We start from the raw sequence: 26,759 nt of genomic DNA on the forward strand, positions 1-26,759 counted from the left end.
CTTCTCCAGGCTGAACGTCTCCCAGCCTGCCCTCACAGCAGAGGGGCTCCAGCTCTCGGTCATTTTTGTCTCCTCTGGACTCGCATCGGCAGCTGCCGTTCCTTCACAGCAGGTATGAAATGCGGTGTGGCTCCGTGTACATCATTCCTGCCTGTTTTCTGCCCTCGGAGGAGGAAAACAATCAAACTTCATTCCCTTTGCAAGCCCCACAACCGGTGGAACTTGTTAGTGCTCCTTTACGGCTGCTGAGACCTCGGCCGAGCGCGGCCGCCTTTCCCTCGGCCGGGCCGTGGCAGCGGCCCTTCACCCGAGAGGAGCCCAGAAGCGCCCAGAGGCCCCTCTCCGCCCCCAGCAAGCCGTCCCGGTTCCCGGTGGAGCCCAGCCGGGGCTCGGGCGAGGGGATTCCCCCGCCGGGAGCGGGAATGGGCACGGCCGGGAAGGGCCCGCCCCGCTGCCGGCCCGGGGCGGGCGGCGGTGGCCATGGCCGGGGCCGGGGGGGCCGGTGCGCTGCGGGTGCTGGTGGACATGGACGGGGTCCTGGCCGACTTCGAGGGCGCCGTGCTGCGGGGTTTCGTCTCCCGCTTCCCCGGGGAGCCGCGGGTGGAGCTGGCGGAGCGGAGGGGCTTCTCGGTGCGGGAGCAGTACTGCAGCCTGCGGGAGGACCTGGGGGTGAGCGCGGCCGGGGACGGGGAACCGGCGGGTTGGAAAATGGGGAGGGGGCTCCTGCTTTACCAAACCCCTCTCTCCCTCTCGTTCCCTGGGGGCGAAAGGAATCTCCTCTTCCCACCGCAAAGCAGAGGGGAGGGTTGGTTTTTATTTTTAAGGGGGTGCTACAAAGGGTTGTTTGATGCTAACAACAGCCTTAATTTGTATAGTGATAATTCATCTCTCGGGGGAGGGTGGGCGGGGGGGGAGGTTGTTGCCAGCCCTTTAGAGAGAGGTGTGTGTGCGGGAGTTGGCCATGAGTGATTTAGTTATACAAATAACTGGATGTAACTATTCACTGAACCCTCTTCAGTGTGTTCTTTACCCACTCGTGAACTGCCCTTGCCATGCGGCACTAGCAATAACTTACCTAAAGCTCGCTGAGCTCTCCATAAGTGTTAACGTAGCAAGAAATATAAAAAATATATATGGGTTTTGTACAGCTAATAAAACCCCATATCTGTATCATTCCCTGTGCGTGCTCTGACAAGCAAAGCGCACGGTAAGCGATCTGGGGTAGTATGTAAAACGCTTGTGGTACACCCTACGCCTGTGCAAATTGTTGCTATTTTTAATGTTTGCTAATGACTTGAATGAATAGGGGAGACATTTGCAAGGCAAAATGAAAAATACCATGAATCCGGACTTCACGCTTCCTTCAGGCTACAGCAGGACCATCAGGGACTGTAAGAACACGGACAGATGCTGAGCCAGGCTGTGCCGTGCGCTGCCCCTGAGAAGTTCATTGCTAATTTTGGGATCGTGTATTGAGCCTGTAGGTTTTTTTACTGCTAAGAAATGACAATTCACATTAATTTCCCTCCTGCTCCATAGGGCGGTAGGGGCCCCGGCACCAGTGTGAGGGACGGGAGCGCTGGGTCTGGGCAGCATTTCCACAGGCTCCAAACTGACCAAGCTCTAACTGATGGCTATTGATGCTCAAAATTTAGCAGAACTAGTAAATATAGGGACTAGGCATGATTTGTTTATCATTTTATATAAACAAACATGATTTATTGCTTGAGTATTCCTTGCGTGATTCCCACTTGGGTATAGCAGGCAAAAATACTGCAAGTAGTTTAAGGGGTCGTGGCTTTTTATTTGGACAGTCTACAATCTGATCTGTCCTGAAAGTTGTGTTCTGTTCTATTTCTGGCATTCCCATTCCCTAATTTGGTTCATGCTCATCCTGTTCCTTCCCAGACCGCAGGTGTGTCAATGAAATAACCAGATAACTGGTTTGAATCCCACACGGACCAGCACTGGCAGAAAGCTCTTATCTTGCTGTTCGTTATTAGCTTGCCTTCCTGAGGGAATTAGGTTTGTGTAGTCGTGTTGTGTGTCTGTCTCCTCCAGTAACCTCTGGATCTCCAGGCTGGTTTAGGTACATTTGGCAGAACAATAAAGTTTTAAATATTTGAAGCTCCTTCAGGTTTTATGTAAATACCATGGCTGGTTAACCCAGACAGTTTCAAAAAAGGATTCGACATCCCCAGCAGTGGCAAAAATTTCTAGAATTGTTTTAAGTATTGCAAATGGGAAAGCTTAGGGATAGATATAATTCCTCTAGTTTTGTATCCGAGTTGTTTCTTGCTAATGGAAGTTAAAAGCGAAGGTTCAACAGCGATGGGATGAAAATGAGGAAAGAAAATTATTTTACTTTCTTTTTCTAGTAACTTTTTTTTTTTTGGACAAATGGTTTTTTGGTTCTAAGAGTCATCAAATCAAATTCCTTTTTCCAGCAAAGCCAGACATTCTTGTGACGTGGTGGAAACTTGCCAGCGTCTAGTGCCTTGCTGCAGGATAAAAGAGCTTTCAGGCAGAAGCCCTGATTCTGTAATTGAATCTCCTCGGGAAGAGCTCCAGGGAATTGTTGCTGGGATCAGCTGGGCTTTGCATGGAAACAGAGATCTGGGCAGATGTGATTGCCACGTCTTCACCTAGACTCCTTAACCTCTTCTGATTTGCATGTGAAACCAGGCAGTGCTTCCAAATTTCTGGCTGTTGGTTTATGAGTATCTGTAAATTACGCTAGCTGGGTGAGCACTGTCAGCTGGGAGACTTGGTTAATGCTGACTCCTCATTGCTGCTTAATTGAAATGGTTTTTATGTTGATGCTCCACCGGTGATACAGAGTAAGGAGATCATCAGCTGCACGATAAAGTGATCTGGTACAATTTCTAAGCAAAGCTGCCAGCCTGCCTTTGAAGAATACTTATCAAGAGCTAAGTTTTCTAAATTATTCTGTGGTATAGGAACTTTAATACTTCCAGAAAAATGCTGTCTCAGCACCTCTGAAATTCACTATGTGACCCCAGGGAAGGTAAGATTTGTGTGCCTTAGGGTAGAAGAGATACTGGAAGCTCAACCTCTCTCTCCGAAAATGAAATTTAGGCCTGGAAGTGGACTTAGCCCTTGTGGCTGCTGCTGCGGGTGCTTCGTCAGGATGGGCTGTGTGATAGGAGGGGCCGCCTGCTGCAACCTGCACCGAAACGCTCTGATTTAACACAGGCCGCTGAACGGTCACCGGGTAGAAAATTTTGAAATTAACTAACCAGAGTTGGACTCAAACCAGTGAACTTCCTAATAGTAAGAGGTGCGAGAATGTCTTATCAGTAAACTAAAAAAAAAATAAAAAAGGACTGGAAGGAGAGTCCTACCTAGAGGCGCGGGAATTGCCCTGGAAATCCTACTTCTCCTCATAGAGATTAAAGATGCCACTGTACTGTATCATAGTAAATTCCTTTTACCTTTTTGCACCCTTTTTGTCTACTTTAGCCTGGGAAAACATTGCTCCTCCAGTAATATTGTTTCTTTCCTACTTAAAAATGATTATAACTTTAGGGAGAACCTCCTTTCCCACCTGTTTGCCATTAATGACTTCTCTGATTCCTGTGGCATCCCACACACTTGTACGGAAGGTGGGTTTACCACCGAGAGCAGGTGCAGAGGGAGAAAAGATGAAGCTGTGATCCCCTTAATCGCCCTGCTCCGTCCACTGCTAAGGTTGCGTGCTGGGGGTCGGAGGAGGGGAGCGGTCGGTGGGACCCACCCGAATCACCACCAGCCCCGGCTGGGACTCACGGAGGCGCACAGGTCAGTTGATAAAGCCCAAGGTTCTTGGGGCAGCACAGGGATCCACCTCTGAATCTCCTGCCGCTGTCTCACACCCTTCTGAGTAGACTTTGCACCAGCACGTTATCACCGAGGAGCAGCTGGCCATGCTGAGGTCAGGATCTGCTCCTTTAACGACTGTTATTGTAGTGTGTGATTGAAAATCACAGAAAGCAGCGAAGAAACGTAGTTTTCCTAGCACGCTTGTCCTCTTCCTTCCCTCTTGCTGAGCTGTTCTGGTCTGAAAGGGTTAACCCCAAATACATGGCTGTGCTGACCTGGCCCCTCTGCTGTGTATGGTAATTAGCGTGGTCACCATATTGCCCTGTTTGCTCTGAAGGAAACGAGGGCTATTGGGGGGTACACGTGTCTACCCACGCGTCCCTGGTAAATTCCGGAGCCGTTAAGCAAATTTCAGTCAAATGTGACAGAGGAGCAGAAGCTTCAAACTTGTTCCTTCAATTTTCACAAGAGTTAGTAGAGAGAGACCTGCTGGGAAGGGGTGAGGCGTGAGCTCTCCCTCTCTCAGTCGAGCCGTAGGTCAGCGCCACGTTTGTGGTGCTGCTCATGGAGATGCTTGGGGAAACAAAGCCAGGTCGGGATCAGCTCTGCCTCCTCGCTCCAAACGAGCCACCCAGAGTAACTTCTCCTTGTGTTCCCGAGCTGGACTTTCCCCAGAGCCCTAAAGGTGAGAAACTTTATAATCCACTCTTGGTGTGAAGCGTCACCTCGCTCTCTAAAGCAATGGCCCTTTGATGGCTGTTACACGCGGGGTAACTGGGCAACTGTTGTGCACAGAGCTCGGATAAAAGCGTAAGTGTTGCTAATTGTCCTCCTGTCTCTTGCAGGATAAGGTAGCCAGTGTCTACGAATCGCCTGGCTTCTTTCTAGATTTGGATCCAGTTCCAGGAGCCCTTGAAGCTATGCAGGAGATGATCCGCATGCAGGAGTAAGGAAACTTTGCACTTTGCAGCCCTTTGCCATTATCTTACGCCCTTTCCCCTGACTGCTAATGAAGGCTGTTTCTTTTCAGCACTGAAGTCTTTATTTGCACAAGTCCTCTCCGGAAATATGAGCACTGCATCGTGGAAAAGGTGGGAGACAATTTCTTCTACTGGTTTTAATGCTGCTTTTGCAAAGCCTTGCTATTTCATAGCGCCCAAGTCGGGGTCATTCATTTATAAAGACAGCAGCTGGCGCAGGCTGCCGGGTGTCCCCTGTGGCTGAGGGGCGGCTGCCCGGACACAGCAATAGTGTAGGACAGGGAATCTCGGAGTGCCCCGTGACGCCAGCCTTATTGTGGGGCACGTGACCCCTCTCCTCTTGGAGATGGCTTATGACACTGGGGCTCCAGCAAAGGAACGGTTGCAGCATGGCCCAGAGGGATGGGATATTCCCAGAGGATTCCACACTGGAGGCTCCTCAACCGACAAAACCTTGTTCTGTCTAAATCTGGAGCCTGAGATCTCCAGCTGTCCTGAAAGAGGCCGATCCCGAGTTAAGAGGAGGCTGTAGCGTTGGGATTAGCCCTGTTTGCCACTGGCACAAGAATGGAGGGGAGGACCTCAGTCACTGAGTTACCGACTTAGATGGGCACAATTTGTGTGCTCGGGGCCAGCAGCCAGCGCTGCTCGCAAACTCGACAGCGATTAGGCACGGCAAACGCCGTGCTGACTGAGGGCGGTTCAGAGTACGGGTTAAATCAGCATCCTGGGCCACGGCCAGTCTCCGTGGCAGGGGTTCGCAGACACAGATGTAGGTTTATGGGGGAAAAGATTGCTGTACTAGGGCTGATCTGACTTGAGCAATGTGCAAACTCAAAAGTGTGGCAGAATTTTCTCCTTTCTTATTTCTTGCCTCTGCAGTATAAGTGGGTAGAAAAACATTTGGGACCCGAGTTTGTGGAGCGGATTATTCTAACCCGAGATAAGACCGTTGTATCTGCTGACTTGCTGTTTGATGACAAGGATACCATTAGAGGTTTGAAAAGCATTTGCATCGCTTTCCGTTAGCTTGGGGAGGAAAACCCCCAGCTGGCTCCAGCTTTCTTCCCTTGCCCTCCTCAGGCGCGGAGCTGAACCCGAGCTGGGAGCACGTCCTCTTTACCTGCTGCCACAACAGGCACCTCCAGCTGCAGGCACAGCGCCGCCGGCTGCTCTCCTGGGCAGACGATTGGAAAGGCATCTTGGAAAGCAAGCGCAGGCAGTGATGCGAAAAGGGGATGCCGTGCTCTTCCCGCTGACAGGGAAACCCGTTCCCTGGAGGCAGCGAGCGCCGTCAGCCGGGCAGGGGCATTATGAGGGGTCAGTTATAATAAGAAATGAGTTGCCCTTGTTGAACATGCTGCAGAGCTGACTCCTCTCCAGGTCCGTGGAAGAATTGCTCTGCATTCAGTTAATTCATCTCTGTAGAGTTCTGGATGTTTGCTGTTGGTGAAGAGAAAACTATAAAATACAAGCAGTTGTGGGTTGTTTTTTTGTGTGCGTGTGTGTGCTTTTAACCTCACTCCTATTTGGTTTTGGCTGACTGGAGCCAGAGGGGAGGAAAAAAAAAAAAAAGAGGAAGAAGTAAAGCTCTGAAACTTGAGCAGACACCATGTGGGTGTCTGTCAGGGAGCGCTGTGCTCAACAGCCAAACTCTCTTAAATTTTATGTGTTTAGCCACCCTGGCTTTTGGGTTGCCTTTTGATAATGAAAGGAAGCCAAGCTGGCTTCAATTGCTGGCCCATGTGCACCACTAAAGAGCGGGCGAAGGCTGGGCTGCAAGTGCTGTAGAGAAATATTTATGAGCTTATCCAAAACTGTTTACACAGCATTTAAGTTAATGTTTTATTAAGAGAAGGTTTTAGAAGACAGCTGTTCTCATGAGCCAGACTGCCATGAGCCCTTTTTTTTTTGAATTGTCACCTTTCTCACCAGTGGTAATGAAAGCAAAAACAACTTTCCACTTCCTGATTTACAGGATAGCTACAACCTGCCCTGTTTAGTGATTTACTAGCCGTGTGCCTATGCCATGATGACAGGATGGCACATTTAGTATCAAAGGGATGCAGTAACGTTGCAAACTGCCAGGGCAGGGAAACGCCTTTCTTCTGCAGGAGGAATAAAGTTTATGTGACATTTCAAAGTCATTTGAGTTGATGCTGAAGAGGAGAGCTGCAGCAAAACCAGCCAGGAACCAGAGGGGATATGAGCTGCCCAATAACCCAAGCAGAAAACCCCCTCACTGCTGGGAAGGGTTATCTGTGCAAGCTGGGTGCTGAGCTGCACTTGGCAACCTGCTCTCCAACAGCCACGACCTGTTTTATTTTAAATATTTGCTTGCAGTTTTAGCTGCATGCTTGGCCTGACTGACATGGTAGTCCTGTACCATCCTCTTTATTAACTAAAATCCAGCGCTGGTATGACCAATTCCCCTCTTTAATGTTGTTCTTGACGCACTCTTGACCTGCTGAGCAGAAAGTGGAGGCCTGGGAAAGCAGACGGAAGTCTCCCTCTCAACAGCTCTGTGCTGCTCTGACAGCTTCAGTCCTTGGGGAGAGGAATCCCCACCGCGGTGTGTTTGCTGAGACTCCTGGCCTCTTCCACTTGCGGCGGTGTGCAGTAGTCCTCCAGGAAGACGGTTGCCAGATTGCTTAACCTTCTGTTGGCCGAGAGAGAGAAGCGAAGCATGCACTCCACCACTGGGAGAGCCGTGGTCTGCTGGCGCGACTGCGGCGTTGTCAGGTACATCAGCGTTGTGACTGCCGACATGACCGTCTCCTCGTTGGAGCTGGAGAGGCAGTTAATTACAGGCTCTACCCCGTTTGCCTCCAAGATGTAGTCTTTGTTAGTTTTGTCCAGGCACAGGTTACAAAGACCGCCTGAAACAGCAAAAGAAAATGTCCGACACGTGCAAGACAAACTCTTCTCTCTACACCCTCATCTTTTTCATACTAAGATTCAAATTCACTGCTGACTCCTTTTTCCTAATACAGAAATAAGCATCCAGATTTTCTGTGAGATTTGGACAGAAAATTCTTAACGGCTTCCTGGGCAGCGTTTTCTTGGTTCTTTCCAGAGATTTTCCACCAGAACATTCCTCCTCCTGTATGCCATTAGAGGGCACTGTTACTGCTGGACATAACCTCTTCCACAGAATGAAGAATTCCAGCATCGCGTAACATGAACGGAGGCTACAAGCCAGCAGTTCACTGCAGATGTTTTAGGGAACGGAGATAGCGGGACTAGCCAAGAGGTACAGAATATTTGTAACTGAAACCTTAAGGTGCAGCCATACCCTGGCATAGCTCAGCCACGAACCTTAAAAATCAAATATATTTATTATCATCTCATGAAATCACTCACAATTAGGATCTGGCCCCTTAGCTTATGTTCAGGCCCTGATGAATCACTGTAAGGCAGTTCCTCTGAGGACTTATTAAAACATTTCAAGTAAGTATTCCAGAAGACTGGTTGTCAATAGCAGAATGGTAACATTGGACCTATACATTACACATGGCAAAATTTATGTATCAATGACTGCCACTCTCTAGGACAGATTTCATTAAAAAGTGATTCAGGTAGTGTTTACTTACAGTCTGGCGGGAAAACCCTTTCCAGAAAGCATCTTCTTTAAGCACGGCAGCTCTATGAAGATGAAGGGGAGATGCCTCCCTCCTACCTGTCTGCCCATTCCACTCATTCGCCACTAAACCAGGCCTGGCCAGCACAGCGTGGGGCTGTTCTTGCAGCACAACCACCTGCGTCTCTGGGGGGAGATTAACCACCAAACCCAAGCGCCAGGCCCGGCATCCCCTGGCCCATCATCCCCCCCCCTTCAGGTGCAGTCCTTACCAATTGCAAACTCCACGAGGGTCTCACTGTCTTCGGTGAGGGTGTCAAGGAATAGATCCAGGACCTGAAGCTGCCGGAGGTACTCGTAGTTTTTGGGATCGTAGGCGAAGTTGGCCAGGTTTGCCAGCACCTGCTCCTTGGCCTCTGCCAACAGAGAAGCGTCAGGTGTGTGGGGAAACATGCTCAGCCTGAAGAATATAAGCAAGCAGCAGTGCCGGGGGTTACCTTGGCTGTCTGTCACCTGGAACTCCGTGACCAGGGCCTGCAGGTACTCCAGCCGCCCCAGCTCCATCCCGGGCCCAGCGGCCATGCCATGCCCTAAGCTCAGACGCTAAACGCCCGGCGCCTGTGAGACACCCAACCCTCGGCCCTCCCTTCCCCCGGGCCACCCCCCTGCGGACTGGTGCTCGCTCACAGCCGCACCGAGTCCGGCGGGGAGGAGACGAGGCGGCGGCGAGGTGAGCCGCGGCTGGCGGCGGCCATCTTGTGGGCGTGGCGCGAGGGGCCGCCATCTTGTGGGCGTGTCGTGGCGGCCGGGCTCGCCTCAGGCGGGGACCATGGCGGTGGTGGCTCCTCCTCCGCGCCCGGCGGTTGCCGGCGTCATGCGGCCGCCGGGGTCGGCTGCTGTGGAGCGGCCAGTATGGAGCGGCCACGGAGGAAAAGGTGGTCGGCTGCCGAGCTGGGGTCCCCGGCGGGGGCGTGGGGCGGCAGGCGGGTGCCTTGCAGGATGTTTTCTTCACTTTTGGACTGTGTAACCTGTTAACGATCCCTGCAAATAAATGAGTGCACCGTGGTGTGTGGTATATGACAGAACTTTGATGTTTATAAACACTTGGCTCCGGAAAGGAACGAAACTTTCCTCACTCGCTAGTTATTTACTCAAAAAAAATTTCACATGTATGTATTTTTTTTTCCTGATCAATTTCAATACCGCTGTCCTTCCAGGTTCTCCAGTTAGTTGTGGTGGTTGATGAACACCCAGCTGTGGCCCAGGCCATGATGCTACTGACCGGCTCCGCGGCCCAGGGGCTCGACCCAGGGGTGAACTGGTTCTGGACCGAGCTGCTGGCAGGGTCTCGGCATCTCCCCAGGCGGTGGATGTTCACTGTGGTAAAATATGGGACACGCAGGTGGTAAAGCGATGGCTGAGGCAGTCAGGAGGGCAAGGGTGCTGGAGAGAATAAAGAGTTTACTTAGTTTCAGTTTTAATATGGGATTGCAACCCCTCGGCTAAAGAAGGACAATGGAGAGAAGTTTTTTTGCCTTTTGTGAAATGGCAAAAGGAGTAGAAGCTGAGGGAGAAGGTAAAAAGGGGGCACAGTATGTGCACAGTGAAATAGATTACCTGGAGAAAAAAAGAAAGATGTGATGCGAAGGAGAAGTGAACTGAACCAGCAGCAGGTAATTCCACCCTGGTTGTACAATGCCCTGGCCTAAGCACAAAGCAGAGCAATTACACAATTCTGAACTAGCACAGTTCCAGCGAAACCACTGTGATTATAAGCACTGCAAGTGGATTCAATTGTGGTTCACATCATGTAAATATATAAGGTAAAGGTACATGATCATCATAAATGGAGGGGTGAACTGTGAAGAAATTTGTGTTGCTTTTATTAAAGCAATTAAATACATGGAGGTTCTTCTGCAGATAAGGTAGGAAACAGGCTGTGTGCAGATGTTGTCTTTTGTATTATCTCAAATGTAGTTAATTTTCATATAAAGCAAATTGAACATGGACTGATCTGTCAAATTTGTGGCATCAGTGACAAGCGTGTTGGGCTGATAATCTCTCCTACCACACAGATGGGTGTACTAAAATATCTGCCCATGATCACATTAAATAGAAGGGTGAGCAAAGAAGCTGCACTGAATGCAGTAAGGTTAAATCTTTTGACGTTGCGATGGTGTGGGCAGACGGAGAAAGTGAAAGTGAAGTTATTTATTTCTACCTGGTATAAAAGGTTAAGCCAGACCTGCGCTAGCAACTTCAACTCTTGTCGCAATTATCGGCTTAAGTTAGTACATATATATATGTATGTATATATCTATGTATGTGTGTATATATATGAAAATGATCAGCAAAGGTGCTACAGGCTACTTCTATATTAGAATGTTTTTCTAGTGTATTATCAAATCTCTTTTAATGTATGCCTTTGTAAGTGGTAAGTGTTGACATACTTTAAAGCCACATCTGTCATTACACAGAAAGTGAATGACTAATGTGAGAAAGAGAAAGCAAACACAGAGGAGCTAGTCAATACAAAGTGATGAAGGATATTGGGACTGACTAATAAGGGGTGAAAAGCAGTATTTAAAGAGGAAAAATGCAATGGCTTCTGTTTGTAAGTACTACATCTGTGGACAGTAGCAGTAGGAACTTTGTCCCTTGATGTGGTTTCACAGACGGCAGTGTTTAGCAAAGGCTGGAGTGTCTGTGCTGGCTGAGGTTCAGGTGATGCATCTCCAGGTCACGCTATGCGGTGCGTGGCAAGAAGTAATCAGGAGGAGAGTTACACCTCTTCTTGTCTTCCTGGGAACTGCAAGCTGTGCTTCTTCTTCTAGCCTTTGCCTTTTATTGAGTTTAATCAAAACTGGTTAAGAGATGTGAGAAACATTTTCCATTTAATTTGCTGTGCTGGAGCTGCCTCCTGGAGGAGAGTTTGATAACATCCTCTGGTTTCGTAGTCCTCAAGAGATTTTCCGCAGGAGTTGCAGACCGTGTTAGTACTGCTTACACGACCTGCGTTGTTACCAGCCGTGTGCTCGTTGTCTTTGTGCTGACTTACTGCAGGGAGTTTGTCCTGATCATCCAGAAAGATCACTTGGCAGTAGGCAGAGTTGGCTGGGGTATGTAAGCCTCTTGCTCAGGCTGTTTACTTACCAGTATCGGCTATATTGTTTAATTGTCTGAATGCTCCAAGCACTTGCTGTTTGCCAGAATAGTTAGCACAGAGTGGGCTCGTACAGCTGGGGTATTCACAGCTTCACCAAACTTAGAATTCAGTGAATTTTTGTCTCTGGTAGTTATGTTTCTTTTCTTGCAGTTACTAGCCAGGTCTGCAAACAGTATGCCAAGCTTTTCATTTAAGTGATTTTGCATTTCTGAGGTGCTTCAGAGTGTGTAAGTTTACCGTGACCTACCTTTGGGTTTTTATTAAACTTTTCCAAGAATTACATTGGCAGAATATCTAAGACTTTTAAGGATCATGATCTTGCAATATTTCAGTGTGAACTTCCTGGTGAATGTTTCATTGCAGTAAGGAAAGGTGCTTGTTGCAAAAATGCTTACCTTGCAAGGTTAATAATACTTTAAATGATAAAGGGAGCAAGATATGGTAAGAGGGGACTAGGTGAGCGAGCAACGTTTATTTATGGTCAACTTTTGCTCTGCTAGTTCTCAGTTCTCGTCTGGCTGAGGTATTAGTGTCTGTCCATAATTACAGCCAGGGTTATTTTGCTGTCTGTAGGTGTTAAAAAAACCTCATGCTTTGCGGGTGGTGCTAATTAAGCTGTGGTTGCCTTGTGTAATGGGATGACCTTAAACTAATGAAAGGAACTTTTATTGCTTTATTTTTCTTCTGGGCCTCAAGATTCTTAAGGACTGAGTATTACTGCTCCTGAAGGATAGCTCTTAGGGCAAATATTTATTATACTGTAGCAATCTCAGTATTGCATGGTCCCTTCAATTATGCTTTACAAAGCTCCTGCTCGAGACAGCTTGGACTACAGGTTGAAAAGAGGGGTAGAAGAGAAGAGCTGTGGAACAGGAGAGGAAGGGGGGAGTTTTCTCTATTATGGGAGCTCACACACCGTATTTACCTGTGAAAACACAGCCTCAAGTGTTCCTGTTCTCTCTCCAAGACTTGTTTCCAACCTGTGGGTTGTGGATTACTTCTGAAGGGTCGGTGGAAAGGAACCAAAGGAGACAGCCTTGTTTTCAGGCAGCTTATATTCTATAAGGCTGTTAGAAAGTTTTTTATCGACAAGTTGAGAAACGTTAAAATAATGGATTTGTGAATTCATTGTTTTTCTTCCCAGAAACTCTCTGCCTCTGCAAATAAGTCCTAGTGACCCTGATGTTGAGTCTGGGAGTAGCAAAAAGCAGTTCTATAAGGCACTGGAGTTGCAACTTTCCATCCTAAATTATCTTGTACTGCTGTGCCCAGATAAGAAATAGTCAAAACTGAGATTCTTTGCCATGGTGTAGGAGGAGCTGATCTCTGTGCATCAGCCTCAGTTGGTGAGTACCTCACCTCCACCCCTGGTGTTTTGCGGGCATGCGTAAGACTATATATTTGCTTGCTCATGAGCCAGCTACAGCTAAATCATTACAGGTAGAGCAGTTGGCTCCACAAAGGAGATACATTCTATCGCTCCTTCAACTAACCTTTGTTTTCCTGTGATAAATGTTGATGGGTTGTAGCTTACACCATAGCTTGCCTGTTCTGCCCAGGACATTTGCAGCAGTGTGAGGATTTGGGACAATATGACACCATATTTCTGGAAGAAAACAGAAAGGGAATGTAGAAAGGTGAACAGAATTTAAAATTTAAGAATTACACAGAGGAAAAAATAGCAATCTGTTCAGCTGCTTGGCTGTTTTATTTGCAATAGCTAGAAGAGGTTTGGGACTTGATTCCTTTTCATTGGTTTGTTTGAGAGGGAGAAAGCCCTGTCTTTTTCCCAGGAACGCAGAGCAGTCATTGTTTCGGTAAGCTGAGGAGCACCAGTCCCTGTTTACTTTGTAGTTATGGACCATGTAAGTATTACACAAGTCAATAGACACGTATGACAAGAGATTAGATTTGTATTCTTATTTAAGTATACGTTTGATCAGGAAATGCAAAGCCTGCTGGTTCAGTAATCCTAGAGTGGTACTGAAATACGGAAGCGGTACGGAACCCTTCTGAAGGGCTGATCCTCTTCCACTGTAAAAGCCAGCTGTGAAGCCATTATAGTCTCTGAAGACCTTAGAGTCAGTTTTCCAGTGGTTTCATCCAGTGTGGGGTTTTTTTGGTTTGTTTGTTTGTTTTGACTGGGGAGCCCACAGCTCTAATGAAAACTGTGGTTTTGTAGCTCGGAATTTGGTATAACAGTTCTCAAGATAAGCACTGCAGTTGAGTTGAAAGCTGTTGCTTCTTCCATTTCACTCTCATTTTATGCTTCTGTCTTTCAGATGGTTCTAATGTGTGGAGTAATCTTCATCTCCAGTGCTTTGTATCTGCTTCTGTCAGAGCAGGAATGATACAGAATATAAACAGTTTGCAACCCGAGCTGATGCTGAGGGAGGCTGGAGGTTGGTGCAGCTCTCTCTTAGTACGAACAAGCGTAACTCCCAGGAGTGTAGCAAAAAAAAGCCACTTACAGTCAAGGCTGTATGGATGTGAAGGTGAGTAACGCTGACTCTTCTCAGTATATTTTCCTCACAGATTTATTTGTCAGTTGTGCTTGTGCTTATAAGACATGTAAGTTATGCTTGTGCAAACTTCTCTATAATGAGAATGCTGGTCTGAGAGTCTAAGACTAAAGAGATAAATTCATTTACACAAGGGGGAACTGCAGTGGCTTTGAATTTAGCCCTATATAAGGATGTATACACTTATTCTTGGGTCTAGTAACACCTTCTCTCCCCCTTCCCCTCCCTCCCCCCAAAAAAATGGTTCCCAGTTAATGCTGGCAAGAAGTATGTTTACGCAAGCCATGAATCCTGTTTTATGATACATCAAGAAGCACTTGAGATATCACCAGTTATACAAAGGAGGCACTCTAAGGTTTGGATTTTTTTTCTTTTTGATGCTCTGGAGTTGAACTTTTGAGGCTTTGAAGATGTCCTTGGCATGAAGAACTCATATATATACCTCGTAGGAGAGAATATTTTATCTTACTAGAGACTTGGCTGAGTTCAGCAACCCATGCAGCAGCCTCCATGTAATATTTAGAGATGTGGAAAATAACAAAACACTTCTTGTGGAAAGTGTTTATCTTACCAGCCCCTATATGGGAAGCAACCAGGAAACTTCATATAAGTCTGCACCAAAATTGCATGTTCAGACGAGGCAATAATACTTCTTTGTGAAAGAACATAGGCATTAATATGTATTGTCCAGTGCTACCAACTGAAATGTGTAAGTGAAATTCCAGTGACTTCTTAAAGGCACTGACTTAAACCAATTGAACAGACACAGCTTTTGTCTCTCAGCGCTGGTTACCATGGCTGTTATCCCATGGTTTGCTTTAGGAAAGCACAGTTCTCTTTGTCCTTTGGCTCTTTGGCTGGCGCTGGGTTCTGGGCTGAGCCTGTGGTCTGGATCACTCACGTGGAGTCTGACACGGCCCCGCAGAGTGGAAGTGCAGGGCAGAAGGATGATGACAGTTGTGGAAAGCAGACGCTTGTTTTCTCATCTGCCATCAGTGCTGCCCCTTGTGTAGCTCTGTACAGGCCACATACTTGTGTTCCTCTTTTTTTTTTTTTCCGTCTTTTCATATGCTTGTGATGTACACGACCACTGGAGGGGATTGTGTCTCAGACAGTGGTTCAGTTGGCATTTCATTGTATTGGTATCTGGAGTGGTTATCCAAAGGTACTTTTGAAGCCTCTTTCGACTTGTTTTTTTTTTCCAGAGCGCAGAAGCTGAGCCCCATGAATAGTGCAGCTGATATCAGGAAGAAACTGGAGTTGTAGAAGACATAGTGGAAATCACTAGTTATGTCCACCAGGAGACCTGAAATAGAAGCCATAGCTTAGTAGAAAAGAAGATGCATACTAAAGGCAACTGGGTGACGTTTACATAAATGTTAAACCTAAATCAGTCAGCAAACTGCCATATACAAAAGATAAGCATTCACAGATGAGATGAGTTGAGTTCTCTTCCCTAGTTTCTAGGGATTGTTTGGGGGTTTTTTGTACTCACCACCCAGGTGGTGTTTCTGTTTCTATATGAAATATTCCTCAATACACAGAAAAATCATGAAAGAAAGGAACTTGTAACTTTTCCCCAACCTGATGATTAATTTTGTTTGCTCAGCAGAGGACCCCTATGCAACTGTCACTCACTGAATTTTGTAATGAGTGACCCTGTTAGATCCCAGGTCAGAAAGCAGAACAAATAAATAGAGAAATCTCTCAAAAAATGACATGTTAAGCTCTCTAAACTGAAAACTTATCTCTAATAGTGTGTAATCAGGGAGAGGAAAATTCACAGCACAGCAAGCGTTATGAGTGCCCTTAGTGTCAAACATTTAGAAATGTGACATATCAAAACAGTGATTTAACACTAATGTTAGAGATGGAAAGGCGATACTCGGGTCAAATATATGGTGCCTTCTCTATAGGCTGCTTATTTATATGGAAATGCTGGAATAATGTTTGTTTGCTTGCATTCTTCAGTAAAGACTGGTGATGTTTCTTTTCATAGTGCTCTTTTCTTTAGCAGATTTTAGGACTATAAATAGAAATGGAGCTGCTTTTACTGCAGTTTGTTTTCACACCTGCCACTCCTATCAGGGATGTCCAAGAAAAGACCCTTTTTTGCACTTTGAGAAAAGTGACTGACACACTAATTCCAGGGAATACAATGAAATATGGTGCATGTTATCATCCTATTCTTAGGCCAGACATTACTTTCCTGATGAATGGCACACAATTCATTGTCTGGAGAACTAAAGCTCGAATTAAGGATTCATGCTCAGGTTCACATTTCTTGCTTTTTAGTCTTTTGAATTTGCTGCTGTACTGCAGGAGCAGGTGCGTCTTAGGCCACTTAGTGGCATTTGGAGTAAACTGTGAAATCTGTGAATAATTTATTGGATTTGGGGTCATAACTAGCTCCTTTCTTGTCTCCAGAGAAAAATGAATACACTCTAGAGCTTGGAAAGAAGACTGAACAGAGGCTTTTACTGTAAGGCTCTTGAATAATGTAGAGTTGGTAATAATTCTGATCACAATTAACTTGTTTAATGGGATGTTCGCAATTCCTTGAGACTTCGTAGATAGAACAATGCAAACTAGCAAAGCAATGAAATAGTTCATAGTTAGCAAGATCCCAGCACAGTAATTCCTCTCAGTGCCTTGCCACTCACTGAAAAGAAGCTCTCATCACTCCCATGCCTATCAAAGCCGCCTGCCAAGTGGGTAGCTTTCTCACTGGCGGCTGTTGCTGCAGTGATGCTTGGGCAGCAGCAGCAATGACCCTCCTTCAGCTGTGAGAAGGGACTGATCATTCCTTTGCAACTCTCCCTTTTATATTGCTCACTTTGCATAACTCACCTGCCTGCATGGGTTTGGAAACTCCCTCATTTCTCCTCTTTATGGTCCCAAACATTCGTCACCAGTATCTAAACAACCAATTTTTCCCTACCAGCTTTAATAGCTTTTCTCACCTGTGAGAGGGGGTCCGATGAGGAGCGTGATACTCTCCAGAACGGTGAAGAGACCTAAAGCACTTGAGAACCTGTCCATCTCCACCACATCCATCAGCACCTGGAAGGTGAGCGCCCCAATGCCACTCATGGCTATACTGAGGATGACACAGTAAATGATGAGCACGCTGAACTCGGCTGAAATGACACAAATGAAATTGCTCAGCCCGCAGAGGAGCACAGCCAGGCTGAACAGGTAGATGCGTCTCCCTGTGAAGACTCTGTGTCCTGAAAGCAGCCCTGTGAAAGGGCGTATGAAGATGTTGATGAGCCCGATAACGGAGATGAGGAGGGCTGCCCTGCGTTCCTCCACCCCATTCTGGATGGCATAAGGCACAAGGTAGACATGGGGTAATGCAAACCCCATCATCATCCAGGTTACTCCAATAGTGTAAATCTGGTAACCTTTGTTTCGACAGAAGATGTCAAAAGCCAGGTACTTCTGCAGCATCTGGAAGCATGCAGTCCTTCTGGTTTGCTGCTGGAGCTCAGGGTGAGGAGATGTTCCATTGGACAGTTGTGCCCCTTCTGCTCTTCTTCCTGGCTCTTTTGCAGGCTTGGGTGACTCTAGTGGTGACTCTGATGCGAGGTGAACTGGTCTCATGATGGCTCCACAAACACAACAGTTCAACAGTATTCCTCCAAAGATAAGAAAAGTGTTTCTCCAGCCCATCTCATCCAGCAAGTATTGAGAAAGGAGCGGCCACAGCGTGAAACCAAGAGAGACGCCAGTGGACGCCATGGCATTGGCCAGCGTTCGCCACCGTACGAAGTAGTAGCCCAGCATAGTCACTCCTGCCTGGAAGCTGAAGCATGATCCCAGACCTAAAGGTAGGAATGAAAGAGAATATGTCAGTGCATGATCCCTCTGCCTTGTCTTAAAGGGTGAAAAGAGCCCAAATCCAGAGTGTACCCACAGATGACTTCATCTACTACTGAAGTATTTCCTTGCCTGCCAGGCTGCACAACCCCCAGTGATTAATACTCAGAAACTTCACACAAGGGATAAAGAAGGATGTTGTGTGTAAATTAAACTCCTTATGTTCTCGGGTATACTAAATACACTGATCTAAGCTGACATTTGTCTGGCGCACACTGCCATTCCTAAAATTGTTATGGAATTGTTCATTAAAAGCTTGGTTTTTATACCACATGCAACAAGCGGTGCTGCTTTCCTGACACTCCCATCAGGGCTCAGAGAATTATTTGTTTTTCTCTCTATGCAGTGGACACAGCTTGGCTTGCAAGATCCAACAGGACTGGTCCCAAAGTAACCTGGCTGAAGAAATTAATTTCTCTGTGTTAGAAAAAAGCAAGGGTTGAACGTCGGTCGCATAGGAGAAATATTTGGAAAGGAAAAGTTCCAATCTGTTACTTCTGTTCAAAACCAACATGTTCTTTTGTTAGAAAAAGATATCACCACATTTCCCCAGACTGGGAGTGGTGAAATACAAGCCCAGGGAACTTGGGAAGGACATTGTCCCAAAACATTATGTTCAAAGATTGGAAAAATCCTCCCTTCTTCAAAGACAAAAGGCTGAGAAGCTACTAAAAAGAACAGACATCTTTGCTGTCCATTTCGCCCTCTGGAGACCTGTAGCTTTTTCCCCAGAGAGAAGCACTTTCCAGTGAGGTTGGCTGGATGAGGTGTGTGTTAAAGGGGTGTGGAGGGCAAGACTAGCTGCTACACAGTTCCTGCTGCGCTGTGGGGCTTTGGATTTATCCTATTTCACAGATGAACGGAAAAGCGTGAGCACTTAGGCTGGACTCTCACCATTTCCCATCTCTCAAGCCAAGCACTGCAGCTGGGTTTTCCTGTCATTCTTTGGTACTTACCAGTGATGAGGCCGGCTGTTAAGTAAAGCTGGCTGATGGACTGGCAGAAGGAGCTGGACACCATGCCCACTCCGCTGAGCAGGCCTCCCAGCATCACAGCAAACCTGCAGCCAAACCGCTTCACCAAGATGCTGCAGAGGGGCCCTGGAAGCAAAGGAGCAAAAAGGATGCAGTTAGGGAGAAAGGAAATATGTCATACTTGCTGGACTACTGCAATTATCAAATGATTTAGTCTAGAAACCCTGAGAATTGTCCCAGCAGCATAATGTAATTGGGGAGACAGGAATAGAAAATACATCCCCTGATCCTCCCAAGTGTGTGGTTAGTTGTTAGCTGAAGGGAAAGCTCCTGTGATCTGCTTGGTTTTTGGTCATTAGGTAGGATTTCTAAGCTTTCTTGTGATGGATTTTAGTTAAAACTCTTGGAAATGAAATGGAAGAGGGACCTTCAACTGTAATTCTCTTCTCAAATGATAGAAATTCTGGGAAAAATTTGAAAAAGCAGAGGACTTGTATTTCTATGCCTCTGAGTAAGAGATGCTGAGCAGGGTGATATTTCTGGTTGCATATTTCCACTCTCATTTCACTGTGTTTTTCAAATAATCTGCCACAAGATCTAAGCGGCCCTTGCTGTCCTGCTACCTGGGATTTACCTGGGTGAAAAATCCTTGCAAGAGAAGACAGGTTGGCTCTGAAATAGATCAAGAATGGGAGAAAAATAGGTGTCATTGAGGAGGATTATTTGAAAACATCTGGAGAGGTATATTCACGTCTGCTTGGGAATCAATCTAAGCTTCAGGCAGTCGCATCCAAGCTGCAGCTTGTGGAGTCTTGCAGCTGTCCTGCAAGTCATGTTTCCCAGGAAAACAATAAGATGTTATTGTCAGTACAGCTCTTTGCACATGCCTGTCCTGGCATACCTGCCCCAGGGGTGGGTAGGTTTAACTGTGTCCACTTCCAAGAGGACACAAGCCGAGGAGCAGACCGTGCACATCCCGGTTCCCACTCCCACACCTCCGGCACAAACAGCACAGAGACAGGAGCAAGACCAGGGCGCTTCCGATGGGCAGAAACCTGGGTTTTATTGTGTACAGACATTGCTGGCAGGCTTTACTAGGAAAGAGCTATGTTATTTCTTCAGAAAAAGCAATGAACAAATAGGCACAGAGTGTGTGTTTAAGGTCAGTCAATTCTTTAATATTCATAGAGTTTTGGTGAATTCCAGGAGATTATGGTAAATTACCAGTTTGTTAATATCATTTAACATCCTCCATTTTGGGGTAGGAAAAAATTAGTTCAGCCCTGCAGACTATCAGTGGGAAACACGCTTTTCTCCGCATGCTCTGGCAGGAGACGATCTGAAGGTACAGTTTCTTTTCGTGTTCCTTTGAGGATCCTCAAGGTTTTCCAGGTTTTATTATTCTTTCCCTCTTCTGAACACTTAAGTTTATATAAGGAAATGCAAAATGACTGTAAGCTTCAGAATTAGGAATCAATCAGCATAGGGAAAAATAACCTGTGGCATATTTGTGACCTAAATCAATGTCTGGTTTGAAATAAAATCCACATAGTCAAGTGAACAGTGGAACATTATTAAAATTAGGACTGCAGCTGTCTGTATTTTGATCTGCTTAGGAGATTTTCACCTCAGACTTCAACTGGCCTTTGAAAAAGTGTTCAGCAAACTGATGACTGTGTTTTTCCTCCTGCTGAAGACATTAAGGATGGTACTGCTCTTTAACCAACCCAAGTAGCCAGAAGTCATAGATCGAACACTCCAAAATAATGAGGTTGGCTCTAAAAATCTTCAGGGATTTACGTTGTTTGTTCCTGTTAACTTGCTTTCTAGGTTTCAAACGTTATTTCTCGCATGCCTGGGGCTTTTGTGCTTTCCTTCGCAAAAATAGTTCCCCAAAAAGTGCTGCGTTTGTATGAGTGCAATCCAGAGAGTTACATATGCATGAATACCTAGGAGCAGGAACCTGTAAGAGCCTGAACTCTTGGATTTCCCCTTTTGGCAACGACCGTAGGATCCTGAGGTCTCGCAAATGATTCTTATAACAAAATAATCATTAATCGCTTTTACCTAGGGATATAGCATGGGTAATGAGAGATGTTTGGCTTAGTAAGTTATGAGCTATTGTTTGCACTGTGCCCTTCCCTGTTTCCTGCCACAGCTCTGCTGAGCTGAGGTTAGATCTCCTGCATGGGTCCTTCTCACTGCACTGACCACGCTGAGGATGGGCTGCTTTTTCTGTTCCCCTTCCAGTTTAAAAATTTTTACAACAATTATTTTTTTCCCTTTCAGTTCCTCTGGATTAAAAAGAATAAAGGAGAAGAAAAGAGAGAAGCACCTTTAAGAGTCACTGGTGACATAGCAGAATGCATTTTTGGAAAAGGTTTAAGAGCCAAGATGATGGATGTAAATGGAGAACCTGAATCAAACAGAGCATGGCCCACCACAAAGGAGGTCAGAAGTTGCAGCAAAAGCCATATGTGCCTGGCCTGAGAGGGAGTCTTTTAGCTCTGTTTTTTTGTTGGTTTTGCTTCCTGGCTTACAGTTGTGTTATGGGGACAGGAGCAAACACTCCTCTGCTCTAACAGCCCACAATAGGAGACATAACTGGCAGGCAAAGTAACGACTCTCTTGTAATTCACTGGCTATGCCCTGACAAATTCTGTTAGTGAATATAATTAACATGAGGCTATTCTTTCCTTGTCTAATTTATAACTTTTGGATCTATTTATTGGCTGTCTTTATGTCACCTTTCACTGTGGCTCCAGCCTCCTACAAAACAATTACTTCATTAAAGAAAATAATTGATATTTTCTTGCGGATACTGCCAGACTTGTCCTTCCTAGACATGTTGGGACCGAGCTGCTTCTGAGACCATTTCCCAGAGCCAGCAGGTCCCATTTGGCTCCTTCCCACTAACTGCAGCAGGACCACAGGGGATGGAAGGCAACACAGGGAACGCCCAGCAGTTTCCAAATTCCAAGCCCGAAGGACACTTCTCTACTTCTGCTGACCTCCAGTGATAATTTCTCCCCTTGCTGCTTCCCCTGAGGTCTCTTTCCACCTGCATCTTGCAATTCTGGACCCAACTGCTTTTGCTAAGGTGCACACTCTCCCTCCCGTGTCAGGTGGCTGTCAGCCAAGTCCTGCTCAGGAGAGACTGAACCTGCCACGACCCTCACATCAGCATGACTCAGGGCTCTTCTCTTTTTTTCTTCATACTATAGTATCACCTTTCACCAGCATTGGAAGGGGGCAGGTATGAATTCAGGGAGCAGCTCAGATACTTGGGCGTCCCTGGATACTTTGCTGCTTTTGCCTGGTGAGGTTTGGGTAGTCTGTTTATCAAATAGGCATGGGGATGCACGTGGAGGGGTCAGCAGCAGCACAGGCCACATTGGGATGGTTTCGACATGGGAATTTGTTTTTCTCTTCTATGCAGAAATATCCATCTGGGTGGGGGATCTGGGGAGTCTGTCCTGTGCAGCCTCCACATTTTCTTTGGGGAAAAAAGCAGTGATTCACTCCGCTATCTGCCAAGTGCATCCCTCCTTCCATCCCCCTTTACCTGGAGGGTGCCGCCTGACCCACATTCTGCGTTAATCCAGCTATGCTTACGTCCACCCTGATGCCTGCTTGGGTGTGCGCTCTGTGCCACCGCCCAAAGAGTCGCTTTTAACACTCTGCCTCAGCTGGCAGCCTGGAGGAGCTTGGCTTTTGGCATCCTTTCATCCATGAGGAACACAGTTATCATGTGGCACGTGGAGGGAGATGTGCTCTTGTGGACAGAAGATACATCAAGAAAGAACCCAAGCTCCAGCGCTACCTGCCAGCTTATTCAAAGAGCTGCTATGGGAAATAATTAAGTTCTTGCTGGTCTGGAGAAGCTGCGCTGAGAAAGAGATTCACTTTCTTTGAACAGAAGTCTTGTTTGTCTCTTAGAGTGGCAAAAGGGAGCTTGGTGTGGACACTTAGCTTTGGACTGTGTGGTCAAAGTGGCTGCGAGATGCTGTGCACTGGTGACCAGCCACTCTGCTTGGACCTCCCCATCCCTTCCACCATCTGCCTTAATAAAATATTAAAAGTGCCCTCATTATGGCCCCTCATCAGCAACACAATTGCAGGAGGTGGTGGAGGGCATTCCCTGCAGCCTCTACTTACCGCCTCCATGCAGCACGGCCACCATGATGGATGGGAACCACGACGTCTCACTATTGCTGGCCTGGAAGTCATGCTGGAGGTCCGTGAAGAAGACACCGATGCAGGAGGGGAAGCCCAGCGTCAGGCCCTGCAGCAACACTGCAGCGAGCAGGACCATCCATGCCCATCCCCGGTCCTGGGGCTTGGCAGCTTCGCGTGCTACAGCTCCTCCCTGGGACATGATGGCTTCTCTCTCCTCCTAAGCTAGCCTGCCGAGGAAGGGAGTGCAGCTACCATGTGACCCTCAGCCCAGCAAACGGACCTACAGAGACAGGCTGGTGGTATTCCCGAGGTTCCAAGGCACCAGTGCGTCCCACACCTTTCGCAGCTGACACTCTAGAACTCTTGCTTTGCATTTCTCCTAGCACCTCCCTTCCTTCTCGCTACAGGATCCTGGCAACAGATTTCTTGAGAAACAACTGCCTTCCCCTTTTATATTTCACAAGGCTGTGACCACAGCCAGGTACAGAACAGGACCACACCTCCTCTGAGGTATGAATTGGCCTTACTTAGTTCCCGCCCTTATTTTCCCTTTCACCTGCTTTCATCATATGGAGTCCCCTTGCTGGCAATTGCTAAGGTCACTCAGTCCTCGTGCTGAGAAGAGAAGGAAAAACTCTGCAAATGCCAAGAAAAATAAAAACATACAAAGCTCGTGTGTCGCAGCAGAGCTCAGTGTGAACCTTTCAGGAAAACTGCACCTATCTACAAAGTGCTAGAGGTGAGATAACATTTTTAAAGCCGTTAATTAATGAGGATCCGGTGATCACAGATAGGCTTTTGTTTTACCTCTTTTTAGATCTAGAGCTTCTTCTGAGAGATCCCAGTTTTGATTTCTTTGAGACTAGCAGCACAAAACATATAGCAATAGCATTCTCCATCCTCTCCACATGAATAAACACGCATAAAAAAATCTTTGGCAGCTGGATGAGCTCAAAGAAAGTGCCCATAAGGTCACTGCACAGTGCAATATTTATTTAGCACTCAAAGGGTGATTTTCCCCTAAAGCAACAGCTACATTTGAGTTTTGCATGTAGCTTTAAAAGTTAATAACAGCTTGATGTTGCTCATTATTTCAAATATGAAATACGGTGGCAGAAAGTTAGTTTCATACCTCAGGCTGAGACCAGAATTGGCCAAACGAAGGGCAGCGGGCGCGTGGCTGCGTGCACGGCGTGGGCGACTCATCCCCTGTGTGCGCAGCCCCGTCAGCTCATGGCCCACGGTTAGATACTTCTGCTTCAGTAGCGACTAAAAGCTTTCATGAAGTCTTTTGCAATATTAACCTAGGCATCACTTCTGTAAACAGGGCTCTTATGCCGGCTGGCTCGCGGCCAGAGGAAAAAAAAAAAGGGCTGGGAATGGAGGGGGCCCCGTGGGAAGGGGCTCTGAGATGCAAATCACGGTGGTGGTGCTCAGCACACTTTAATCCTTTGTCCACTTTAGCTGGGCGCAGATAATGCAACTAATTCAAGTGCTTGTCTCTCTGGTGTGAATTAGCTGGATGACAGCCTAAAACCTCTCCCCGGCAACAGCAAACCTGAAAAAAAAAGAGGCAGAAGCACAGCTCCTCTCTGTTCCCAGCTGCCCTGTCCAACTCTTGAGTTTGTCCAGCAGAAGATTGCTGGCTCCCCTCGCTTCTCCCTGTGCGCCTGGTCGCTGGGGAGGACTCTCTGTGGGGCTTTCATCCACCTTCTGCCCCTGGCTGCAGGACACCCTTTCCTCTGGGCAGCCTGACCTGCACAGTCACTGCGAGGACTCTGGAGATGTGCTGCCAAGTGCCACATGGCCTCCTCGCTGCCTTCTGCCTGCACAAAGGTAAAAGAACAAGTTTGTTCCAGCACTGGCTGAGCCGGCTGTGCCACAGCGAACAACAGCGGTGCCGCAAAACCTTGGTTTAACCCTTCCCAGGGTACCTAGATAGGATGGACAGTGCAAACGTGGAGGGCTAGTGCGTGCTTTCGTGCTCCTATGGGCTTGATGTTCTCAGGCAACCTGCTCCTGGTGTCACGCCGTGAACATGAGAGACCAGGGACATCTGTGAAATGCCGGCAGGTTTTGACACACACGGGATTGCCCCGTGCTAAACATGTTGGGAATAGGATTGAGGTTCACAGCCATAGCCACACCTGGGTGGCTACAGCAAACAGCGCGCTTCTGTTGGGAGTGGATGAACTGGTGCAAAGGTCCTTCCCTCTACCAGTCCTGGGGATGGACGGGTGCCCTGGAGAGGACAAGGGGGAGTGCGCTGCCAGTTTCAGCCCTCTTTTCTGGCCACTCTCTGCCAGACATTCTATTCTCTGATGGGCTAATTTTCTCTTGTTCAAGTCTGAATGTTTCTTCTTCTTTCAGTGACCCCCCATGACACCAGTATCCAAGCCTTCTTGGATTCCCCTGGCTGTGGTGGAGCAGCCCCGGTAGTTGTTGTTTATGGCAGCAGACCAGGAGTGCTCCCACAGTGATTCTCCTGCCTTCTTCCATGCCTCAGTTTCCCTCAGCTCTGCTGGGGGACAAGCAGCCGCTGGGATGAGGGTTGCTGGCTGTTCCCTGCAAGGGCAGGCAGCCCTTTATGCTGAGAAACACAAGGACATTCACGTAGCTCACCTCCTAGGAAGAAGTTTATATTTAGCCTGCAAATGATGATGGTATCTATATATCGTGCACAGTAAGAGCTTGCAGCTGGTGGGTACCTCCGTGGCGAGAAGAGCGGCCCAGTTCTCCCCTGCAGCTGCTCAGGAGGAAGACCCAGCAGCAGGGTCCAGGGGGGAAGGCAGGAGTGTGGGCTGGGGGTGGGGGACAGAACCGCTGCCCCCAGCGATGGGGCTGGGCAGGGCGTTCAGAGACCAGAAGATACCTGCAACCTGGGAGCAGGGATGGAAATGGAGAAGACAGTTTCTTGTTCATGGTACGTTAAGTGTCTGCACCCTGCTGTGTGCTGCAGCAGCATCCTCCTGCCGCCCCAGCTCAGTGTGTGTGCTGGACGTGTCATTTATGAAAGTGTAAAACAGCATGCACAGAAGCGAGATGTTTACTGTAAACCAAGCAGGGTGGTACACTGGTTCTTTTTGGGACACTCAGTATCTGTTGGGGGTGGGAAAGCCAAGCACTTCTCTTGGTAAATACCTTTCTAAGTGACTTTTTAAGTACCTTTTCATCCTGAGATCTTGGTTTACTTTGCTGTCCTCTCCCAGCTTATATTATATCCCAGCTGATTTTTCCAAGGTCACCCAGTACGTTGACAGCAGAGAATCCAGACTTAGCTCTAGTTAAAGCCTTGGCCCAAGTGGTGCAGCCTGGCTACGGGCTTCTGTCTGCGGGATGTCACTTGTCAGCAGTCACTCGCAGCCCTTAAGAGACAGGTGGATGCCTGGGGCTCAGGAGCCTCAGCAGCAGTTTTGGGGCAGACCGTGTGCCTGGAAACCAAAGTGCAAATGCCTCAGAGCTTGCAAATCGCTTTTGAGAAAGGCTAGTCGAATTTGTTCCAGAGATCCAGCTTAGCAAATCGTCTGACACTGAATCTCTCAGAGGAAGTGGGGACATGTGTGTGTTTGTTTCTGTGTTTTTTAAAAGCAAGAGAAACTAAGTGACATTTCAGCTGTGGGACTGCAGAGCAGTTTGGGGCAGGGAGTTATTCCA

General features: G+C 47.3%; 3 protein-coding genes and 2 long non-coding RNA genes across 5 annotated transcripts; 3 read left to right on the forward strand and 2 right to left on the reverse strand.

Annotated features, from left to right (window-relative positions):
• Window positions 1-450: 450 nt before the first annotated feature.
• NT5C (5', 3'-nucleotidase, cytosolic) lies at window positions 451-6,276 on the forward strand. The gene is made up of 5 exons (XM_054221979.1): window positions 451-669; window positions 4,668-4,768; window positions 4,853-4,913; window positions 5,685-5,799; window positions 5,886-6,276. The coding sequence occupies exons 1-5, from the start codon at window positions 481-483 to the stop codon at window positions 6,026-6,028; spliced, it is 609 nt and encodes a 202-aa protein (XP_054077954.1). The 5' UTR covers window positions 451-480; the 3' UTR covers window positions 6,029-6,276.
• Window positions 6,277-6,633: 357 nt separating this feature from the next.
• ARMC7 (armadillo repeat containing 7) lies at window positions 6,634-9,156 on the reverse strand. The gene is made up of 3 exons (XM_054221980.1): window positions 8,880-9,156; window positions 8,655-8,798; window positions 6,634-7,681 (listed from the first exon to the last, which is right to left on the reverse strand). Exons 1-3 carry the CDS (start codon window positions 8,962-8,964, stop codon window positions 7,344-7,346), a joined length of 567 nt encoding a protein of 188 aa, XP_054077955.1. The 5' UTR covers window positions 8,965-9,156; the 3' UTR covers window positions 6,634-7,343.
• A 3,549-nt stretch (window positions 9,157-12,705) lies between these two features.
• LOC128918154 (uncharacterized) lies at window positions 12,706-17,331 on the forward strand. Its single transcript, XR_008469452.1, has 3 exons — window positions 12,706-12,894; window positions 13,831-14,043; window positions 17,015-17,331. It is a non-coding gene; the product is annotated as an uncharacterized LOC128918154 (long non-coding RNA).
• On the reverse strand, window positions 14,037-23,534 carry SLC16A5 (solute carrier family 16 member 5). The gene is made up of 4 exons (XM_054222055.1): window positions 23,085-23,534; window positions 18,909-19,052; window positions 17,034-17,897; window positions 14,037-15,376 (listed from the first exon to the last, which is right to left on the reverse strand). Exons 1-4 carry the CDS (start codon window positions 23,302-23,304, stop codon window positions 15,135-15,137), a joined length of 1,470 nt encoding a protein of 489 aa, XP_054078030.1. The 5' UTR covers window positions 23,305-23,534; the 3' UTR covers window positions 14,037-15,134.
• LOC128918155 (uncharacterized) lies at window positions 17,827-21,693 on the forward strand. Its single transcript, XR_008469453.1, has 3 exons — window positions 17,827-17,903; window positions 20,543-20,697; window positions 21,216-21,693. It is a non-coding gene; the product is annotated as an uncharacterized LOC128918155 (long non-coding RNA).
• Window positions 23,535-26,759: the final 3,225 nt, after the last annotated feature.

This window comes from Rissa tridactyla, chromosome 15, assembly GCF_028500815.1.
Source record: "Rissa tridactyla isolate bRisTri1 chromosome 15, bRisTri1.patW.cur.20221130, whole genome shotgun sequence".
NCBI classification, from domain to species: Eukaryota; Metazoa; Chordata; class Aves; order Charadriiformes; family Laridae; genus Rissa; species Rissa tridactyla.